The sequence below is a fragment of the Oryzias melastigma genome, linkage group LG19 (genome assembly GCF_002922805.2).
Source record: "Oryzias melastigma strain HK-1 linkage group LG19, ASM292280v2, whole genome shotgun sequence".
NCBI lineage: Eukaryota > Metazoa > Chordata > Actinopteri > Beloniformes > Adrianichthyidae > Oryzias > Oryzias melastigma.
This window is the reverse complement of record NC_050530.1, coordinates 13,497,104-13,507,007: the sequence shown is the minus strand read 5'-3', so window position 1 is coordinate 13,507,007 and position 9,904 is coordinate 13,497,104. Positions and strand designations below refer to the sequence as shown.

General features: G+C 36.6%; 1 protein-coding gene across 1 annotated transcript in view; it reads left to right on the top strand.

The window, feature by feature from the left end:
- The first annotated feature begins 495 nt into the window (after positions 1-495).
- The window catches only part of LOC112154684 (melanopsin-A), a 39,634-nt gene continuing 30,225 nt past the window's right edge, over positions 496-9,904 (top strand). The window contains exon 1 of the mRNA XM_024285816.2: positions 496-918. Coding sequence (XP_024141584.1) covers positions 796-918 — 123 coding nt within the window. The 5' untranslated portion in view covers positions 496-795. The remainder of the gene's footprint in view (positions 919-9,904) is intronic.

The following is a 9,904-nucleotide window of genomic DNA, read 5'->3' as shown; positions in this document are numbered from 1 at the left end:
AGAGATAAATTCGGTTTTTGGATTCAGACTGTACAGGTCTACCATTTCAAAACCAATTTCATTTTGATAAATCAACCATTGTCTTCTGCATGGCTATCGCGCAAAGATGCTCTTTGAAGGAATGCAGTCATTAAAAGATAAAAAAAATAGGCTTTTTCTGTTAGTCTCCTAAGCCCCCCACCTCCATCCAAGCCCCTCCTACACAGTTTGGTCTTCAGTTCCTCTCTTGTCTTCTGCCCATATTTTCTTTTTCGTTTAGAATTACATCATGCACCTAGAGTCAGACTGGACCACCTTTAAAAACATAAAAAAACATGTTTTCCCTCACAAAGCTTTACAGGTGCAACCTGCACCGATTCTCCTTTACTTCTCAATGAAGTGACGGTTCCTGTGAAAGCTGCAAGTGCAACAGATGTGCGTCACGTTCCCGGGATGCGCGCATTGGTGGAACAAAGTCAAGTGCAAGAACTCCAGTCATCATGTGTTGCACGTTTCCGGAGAGCCCACGAAAAGTAGAGTTGGCACAGATGCGCTGTGAGAAACAGAACAGAGCAGATGTGAGTTTGGGTGTGAGCGCGCAGACCTACTGACACAGAGAGGCTTCCCCGGAGCGCAGATTGAACGCGGAGCTGAGAGGGAGCGCACGTCCGTCCCTGCGCTCCACAGCTGCTGCGCTCCAGATGCGCAGAGGAGGATGTAGGAGCAGGGCGGCGATGATGACTGCAGACTCTTAGACCTCGCCACATAAACTACCAGCTCCCCCCTACTGTGCTCACCGGCCACCTCAGAGCGTGAATGGACTCCCGGCTCCAGATTGAACCGGGGATCCCCACACTGGACCCCTCCGCTCGCGCGCCCTGGAATATCAGCTCCATCACTCGGCATCGGCTCATGGAGCTGTCCCCGGCGGCAACAGTTGTAAGTAGAGTGTGTTGGGATTTGGCTGCTTGGAGGACAAATAGTTCTGGATGTGAACGCATGGAGAGCTTTTTGCGCGCTGCGGCGGTGTGCGGAGCTCCAGAGGAGCTACGCACAAACTCACCGCACAGACAGGAGACACTCAGAGAGGTGTCACACTGCTAAGGAAATATTGATTCCATCATGCTGGGAAGGAAGTGCGCGTGAAGGGCATGTTAACTGTGTGGATGAGTGAAAAGATAAATGAATGAAACCCATTCCACTCCTCTGCCCTCATTCACCAAACATGAATGAAGTTAATATAATATAATATAATATAATATAATATAATATAATATAATATAATATAATATAATATAATATAATATAATATAATATAATATAATGTAATATAATGTAATATAATATAATATAATATAGTATAATGCAGGTAGCTGCAGTTTTTTTTCTTCATTTAACTTAGTTCTTAATTTATTAATTTTAAATATATTCTCCCAAACTTTTTTTTTACATGTATTTGTTCATGGGTGCATACTTGCTCAAATTTTGTGAATGTTGTCACCAAGTCTCACCCAGGAATCAGACCTCTGTCTCCCTCTCTGTCTGAGAGAGGCATCAGCCTGCAGGACTTCCCTGAATAATTGTCTATTCTTCTTGCAATGATGTCATTTAGGAGAAACACAGTGATTTAGCGAAGAAAAAAATTGTTTTTTTATTTCAAAAATTCCGTTTTTAGTCGTCGATGAGCTACAGAATCAACATGTTCTATAGTAAGTTTGTGTATGAAGGCATTGGCAGTAGTGCTAGGCGGATCGATCCACATTATTGATCTCAAGTTGGATGGATATCAATATTCCCATTCTTGTTTGAGAATTTTCTGTATCAGCAAAAAGTTTATAAATAATCATAGTTCGTTGTTTCTTTTGGTTTGTAGAATGTTTTGAATTCACTTCTTCAAGTTTTTATTTTAATAAACTATTTTCCATTTAATTGAAAATATTGTCTTAATTCTGTTTTTATGTTTGGCAAAAAAGAGAAACTTAAAAAAACATTCATGGTGATTAAAAACAATAGAAATTTTGAGATTCATGTTACATCCATCATATTTAAGAAAAATATATCAATATTGGTATCGATACTGATAGTGATAGAGGCAATATTGACCAGTATTGGATCGGTATCGGATCAATAAGTAATGTTCAGTGTCGCCCACCTCTGATTGGCAGAAATGCACGGCACTGGTTGGGATCTTGCTGCAGTTGATTAATGTTGCCCTTACTAGCTTTGCTTTTTAAATATTTTTTGGTTGATTTTGGTCAGATAAGTGGGTTGGCCCTCACGCATTTCCACCTGACTCAATCCGGCCCTCTTGGGTAAAAGTTTGGACTCTCCTGCTCTACATACAAAACACGTGGTCACTCACTGAACACATGTTAAAGTTAAGCCATGTTGAACGTTGACCAATCAGAGACTCAGATTTGGTAGAGATGGATGGCGTCTCTTTTCATTCATAGAAATATCAACTGGTTGAAAATGGATAATGGAGGACAAATTAATAATGTGCCCAGCTGGAATAATGTCTGTATCGGAGCTCTAAAAGAAGAGAGATTTGCCCTGCTTCAACCTTTCGCACTTACCGTCTTGCACCTGTAGGTGGCGAACATGCGGTAGTAAACACTAGAAAAAGAACATGAAGAAGAACCCTGCCTAAGCTTGTCCAGTGTGAACACATGCGGGACATAGCTTGGAACTACAAAATGTATTGTTTTAGTTTAAGTAACTACTTTGAAAACCTTATGAATTACTTCCTAAATTATCATATTATTATTATTTTGAGTTTTTGCATCTTATATGGTTTTTACTCATAATTAATTTTTATTCTTTCCCCTAAAATCTACATTTACCATCTGGATAGAAGCTTATTTGAATATATTGTTCCTTTTCTACTCTGTGTCAAAAGTCCAAAACTTTTCTCCAAATCTTGGCAGTACGCTACAGTCCGAAAAACTGAAGGAGCTTTAAATAAGGGATGGCTTTGCGAAATAAGTACAAGATAAATATTTAAAAGGCTTGTTTTGTCCATAAATACAAGATCAGCTATTGCAGTCATATTATTGCACAACATTTGGAGTCTTGCTCTCAGTGGTGGTTTCTGCTCCTGCAGCAGCCTCTCTGTGGCCAGGAGGGGGCTGCGCTCGGTCTGTCGGTGTGGGCTTTTCTTGACTCAGGGTCTGCTGGAGGGAAAGCTTGAGAGCAGTGAGTGTCTCGAGCGCGTGGGGTCGCATCTAATCTTTCTGGTCTGTGGAAGAAGAAGGCGAGTAGATTTCACCCAGATGTGAGAGCGGAGAGCTGCTGTGCAGCTGGTGTTCAGCCGTGGGTGACAACCCTCTCTACTGTACAGCCGCTGAAGTTAAGACCTGCTTTATGGATCTCACATTTTTGTCAATAAGGGGTTGAATTATACGCTAACCATCTGCAGCTTCTGGTTACTGGTTATGGCCTCACAAATCACCTCAGTTATTGTTGGTATTTTTCCTTCAGCCTCCTGCTGACTCTCAGCTGTCAGAGTCGGATGCATTAGCTCCCCCTTATTGATTGTGGTTCCACCAAAGTGTTTTCCGGTTCCTTCCCACCTGTGCAAAGTGCTTTTTTTCTTTTTCTTTCAAATGTTTCATGGTTTCAATTTGTGGTGAACTGGCTTGTTGGACGACATTTGGTTTATCACGAAAGGGGAAAATGGGTTTTAATGTTAGACATATTTAAAGTCCCACTCTGATCGCCTTGTGATCAATTGTGAAAGTGTTCGTCTTTTAATTTTGAATTCTTTTAGCCAAATTAAAAAAAAAAACTGTAATTTTCTACGACATAGTTTCTGCAGAATGGCAGGAGTTTATCAGAAATTTGCTTCAGAGTTGAGGACAGAAGTAAGCCTGCTCTTATTTCCCATCATCCATCTGTGTACACTCTCTCCTGCTAGCTTACAGTCCCTCACACTCTAAGATTACCAGTGCAACAACAAGGGTGAGCAACATTAGAGTCCTCCAGTGCTACAGTTTTGAGCCAGATTCCAGCTCGGATGATTAAAACTAAGACGTACATAAATTCATTTTTCTGCTACTAGATGATGGATGCATCCAAACAGGGAACACCGATTGTAGCCTCTACATCAGGGGTATTCAAATCCAGGCCTCGAGGGCCGGTGTCCTACATGTTTTCCAACCAACCTTCCATTGAAGCTCCTTATTGGCTAAACATACCTGATCCTGGAAATTAGCAGCCAATAAGGAGCTTCAATGGAAGGTTGGTTGGAAAACATGTAGGACACCGGCCCTCGAGGCCTGGATTTGAATACCCCTGCTCTACATCATATAATGTTGATTCACAGCAATTTGAATAAAGAAATATTCAGAAATTGAATGGAAATGGAATCTTAATTTTCTTTATGTGTCCTTCATCATCAGAAAAAGCTACAAGAACATGTAAAAACACCAAAAGTAGAATTTTCATCCCAGTGGGTCTTCAACCGTTATAGGTCTCATTGAAGTAAAGGTGGACTTTTGAACCACAGTTACTAAAAGGGATGAGAAGAAACAATTGATCTATGTTCACGTAACCATTGGTAACATTCCTTAAAGTGATCACTTCCAACAAAAACTCTTATTTTAAGACAGTTTTTGGGCTGTACGTACAAACGAGAGGCCATTGAAAAGTCAAAGGTTGAACTTTAATCTATCAGAGACGTGGATTTGGCAGTGACAGAAATATTTGAAAATGGATCATGGGGGAGAAGTGAAAAAGATTATTCCAATTGTAGGTGGTGGAAATACGCAAGTAAACAGTAAAAAAGAAGAAGAAGCCCCTCCCTGCTTGTCCAGTGTGAACACTATGGCCTAAATGCCCATTCTTGAATCTGCGTCACAAATCCAGTGTGTGTAGCTTCACCAATAGATATAAAAATCAAATAGAAATGAGCAAAAACCTCTCATATTTTCTACAATCATAGAAATCGCTGTTTCCCACAGATATTACAGACATTCATCTAATTGCTTCATAAAACTGTTATGATCAGCACTGAGACACACATGTTTTTTATACCTGTATTTTTATGAATGTCAGCTGATCAACAGTATTGTGTCCCCCCCCCCCCATAGATGTGGTCTCTCAGTTATGTGCCGTCTTTATTAGCATTCAGTGGAAGAAGCTGAATCAGTCAAGCAAAGAGAGATTTCCACAAAGAGATTTTAATTGAGCAAAAAAAAATTATGTAATTTCAATGAAATGTAATAATTGTTTTGACAGTTCATCCTAAACCATTTTGCATTTAAACTGCGGCATGGTCACAGTTTTTTTTTTTTACTTTTGGAATTAAAGTCGTTTGTTACTAAAGTGTCATTTTTTTAATCCTACCTGTATGATCCCCTCAATCTGTGAGTATTTTTATCTGTTTTTGCTTCATGCTTGAGCAGTCAGGTCTTGAGGATGGTTAGAAATTGCGTTCCGACCCAAATTCTAGTTCACCACCTGGAATTTGAACCAGCAACCTTTAACAAAAACATTCTTAACTCTATTAGGCTCCCACCTTCCTTGAGTTTTAACAAAGTGTGACTTTATTTTTTCATGTTGGAAGTGATTGCACCAGTGTTGTGCTCCAGTCATTCCACCGATACAATATAATAAATCTACATTGTAGAAAGAGGAAGGCTAGAAATAGGAAAAGAAAACTAATTTTAAAAGAAAATTACTAGAAAGTAGTACAATTATCTGTCTATGCAAATATACATTTTAATTATATATTAAAATCTAAAAGTAAAGAGTTTCACAAAAAAAATATAAAAAAACACAACTATTAGATAGAATTACTTCAAACTAAATGTTATACAGCTCATGGAGAAATATTTTTTACTTATTTAAAGCAAATAGTTGATATTTTGTGTTTTTATGTACCATTTTGGTGCCAAAAAAAACAAGCATAAGAAGTAGAATAGACACATTTTAAAACAAAACGTAAACTTAATGACAATTCGATCTTAATATAAACTTTCCCATCTTAATACATCCTCATGAAATGTGAAGCTATATTAGAATATAAATCTATATTTTTGTTTATGACACTGAATGCCTGTCTAACTGCCATTTATTGAACTTTAAATGATCAACTTTAAAACTGAACCAAAAACTACAGTGCTTCTTATACCTTCAGAATATGAATAAAATATAGATACATTTTCATGCACTGACATTTTATTCATATTTTATTCATATTCATTGTATCAATTTAATTTATGCCAATTCTTAAAGAAAACAAATGTTGAAATAGTTTAGTGGTTAGAGAGGTTTAATGTGGCTTCTGTTTTAGATGGTTATGAGCAGTCAATTTGAGTTTTGTAGTTTTTCTATTGTCAAGAGTTTGAAGCAAAAGCATTTTTACTCATTTTAATACCAATTTCCTCATTTCTAGATCTAAATCTTGAGACAGACTGCTGATTTTGGTCAAATTTAAAGGTGTAGAGCCACTTAAAACCTTATGAATGTCTAAAAATGAGGTTTTTAATTTTAAAACTCAACAAATTGTGGTTTATTTAACCCCTACATGTCTATTAATGCAAATATACATCAAACATTTAGCATTAACTTGAAACAAAAACCTGAGCAATTTTATCTTTTTCACAGCTTGAAATTAAAATTCTATTCTGAGGGAAAAAATGTATCAACTCTTATTTTTAACTAAGTTCAACTCAGGTGTAAAGTACTTTGTTTTCTTCAAGCTTTTTTCGATGTGTCTCTACATGCATGAGTTCATATCAGATTCACGGATGTTCTCCTCTTCTTTCCTGCTTTAGTCTCTCACCATCTCTTTACTCACTCGTCTTTATTTTCTTTCCCACTCCACTTATTTGTCTTTGTCTGTTTTGCATCACAGCACATTAGATGCCAACCAGACCATTTCCATTTATATTACGTGCTCTCCACCGATGACTGAAAACACTCAGAAATGTGCCCGCCTCGCACACAAAACACACACTCACCCCCCCTTCTGTCATGTGACCGACATAATCTGGCGTGGAGCCGCTCAGGCTCAGAGACAAGAGGATGAGAGGAGAGGCTGAGATGGGAGACACGGCGACGAACAGTCAGACTGCAGCAACTTCAAGGAAAGACGGAGCTTGACCAACTGGAGCTAAAGTGACACTAAAACGACCGCCGTCCTCATTTTGGCTCAATTTCACACCAACAATGTGGATTTAGCAACTACTACCAGCCTCAACAGACCTTTTCACCTTTGCTTGTAGAACCACAATGTCCTTTATTTATTTAGCTGTGGAATTTATGACAGTACTGGAACCAGGGGCGGAGCTAGGGGGGTGGCAAAGGGGGACACGTGCTCCCCAAGTTTTGAGTCAATATTAGTATCCTTATCAAAAGCACAGAAATGATGCATGCATCGGGGTGTTGTCCTGCAGATGATGTGGGTCACAATGTCAGGGTGTGAATGTGTGAGTGTAAATCTGCTGAAAAACACACCAAAAAAGGTACATTTTATCATAAATTAAGATTGTGAAGTTTGATCCTTCTGCCATGTGACAAATTATTTCCGACAAAATAAGAATAGTGTTTTTGTGTTGGTTGCATTTAAAAGCAAGATTTAGAATGTGAATTTAGAATTCTTTGCTCTTTCATTGTTTCCCCTTCAATGAGATGTTTTTTCTTAGAAAACATCCCAAAAAGGGATTTTACGGAAGAGGATTAGGGCCACAAAAAAAAAAAAAAGACCATGAAAAATTCTGACTTTAATCTCAGAATTCTGAGAAAAAAGTCAGAATTTTTCATGGTCTTTTTTTTTTTTTGGCCCTAATCCTCTTCCATAGGATTTTAATTAACACATTTTCCAGGATTTTTTTTTCTTTCAAAATAAACTTGATTTAGAAACAAATGTTTGCATATATTTCCCAGAAAAACTAGGAATTCAAAATAAAAAACAGAAATGTCAAACAATAACCATAGAAATCAAATATTCTCATATTATTCTTTTTTTGCCCAATTTTATTTGCTTAAAGAAAATTCCATACATGTTTGTAATCTGCAATATCCCTTTGGGGTCACAGGGATGCTGGAGCCTGTCCTTGCTCACACCTAGGGACAATTTAAAGTAGCCGATTAAATATCTAAAAAATATTTAGCAAAACCAATTTTTTTTTAAAGAAATGCACTTTTTTTTCTTGTAAAATAGCATTGATGCAAATAAATTAAGTTAACTTTTTGACACTATTTTAACTGTTTTATCATCTAAAAAACTAATTCTGTTGCACTGGCGTCTAGTTTAATGCATCTTTTTGAATCGATTTCAAATGATAATTTATGAAAGAGTTAACAACTCTGCAAAGAAAAAAGTTCAAAATAAATAACACTTTTTAAGGAGGAACTGCAATAAATGCCTTCTTCTGTGCAGTTTTTTAATAGCTTAGCAAATTACAGGTAAAAAAAAATAAAATAAAGAAATCTGTCACTCCAGACGTTCCTCCATATGTTCCACACCATATGTTTTGATGCCATCAGATAATCTGCACATTAGGATGAATGATTTGCTTTGGATAAAAAAATTAAAGCGCCTCACGGAAAAATTCTTGGCTTTCTTTTAGTAAAACAGATTTTTTGCTTAAATATGTTCAAGCAGAAAGGAGGTTTATTTAAAAAGCATTGAATTTATTCTTTTGAGGTCATAGAACAGGCAAAGTCTGATGCAGACTACAGCCTACGACAGTGTAAATGAAGCCGTAACCGTAAAAAGTCAAAACAAACATTTTCATAGGGTTTGGTTTTGTATTAAACCTCTCGATTAATGGAGTTTAAACAAACATGGAGGTGGAATTTCTTTCAGACACATGTCAAGAACCAAAACATAGAAGAAAAACACTCAACGCTTTTAGGCAAATGGGAGAACGTTCCAAATATTTCTGTAAGTTGACAGAAAGAAAGGGTCGGTAATGGGGATGATGTGTTAGTAGGAGTCGGAACAAGCAGCTCAGGGAAGACTGATAGCAGAACAAAGACATTTGTGAGGATGGAAATCAGGACAGATTTCTCTTCAAGGTCGTTGAATCCAAAAATGAGTTTAATCTTCGTTTTACTTCAGAGCTAAAATGCTTTGATAACAAAGTCGATCTAATTTAAAATTGGACGATCACTCTGAAGTGTGCAGAATTTTAGTTCCCAGTTTTTCTTGTAGAGAGTTCATTTTGTGTAACAAATGCAACAACAAATTGAAAGTTTTTATGAAATATTCAAAAGAATCATTAAGCATCAGTTTTTTCTCAGGCTTGTGGTGTTTCTTATAAATATATATATATATATCTGACTAAATCTGTAATTTAGCTAAATTTACATTTAGTTTTGGTGCAACAAAAAGCAAATGGTTTCTGTATTTCCTGTCATTCTATGTGACTTTTTGAATGTTTTTCTTAGTTGTGGCAGAATGGCATCCCTTTACAATAAAAGTTTAAGTCCATATGTGTTCAAGTTCAATTTAGTTTAAAGTAAATTTGAATGTTTAGTTGAGAATTCTTTAATTACCAGCATGTTTACAACCCAAAAAAACAAAACCTTTCAATATTAAAATCACTGGTAAGCATTTTTTACGGAGCCTCAAAAGGGACAACAAACTACCAAAAAAAAAAGAATAATAATTTAATTAAAACATTTTTTTAATTTAATTTTATTTTTTTTATGGTTTCTATCTCTATCTGATGCGCACCAGATATATATAAAATAAAAAAAATTGGTTACTCTCTGGTTACAATCTGATTACAGTCAAGTGACTGGTGTGCACCAGTTAGTAACCAGATTTTTTTTGTATCTTTTAATGATATGGTTGCTATCTGGTGCACACCAGATACTTAAAAAAATCTGTCTACTAACTGGTGTGCACCAGATTGTAACCAGATTTTTTTTTCTTTTCTTAAAAAAAAAAATCTTTTTTCTGGTTACTATC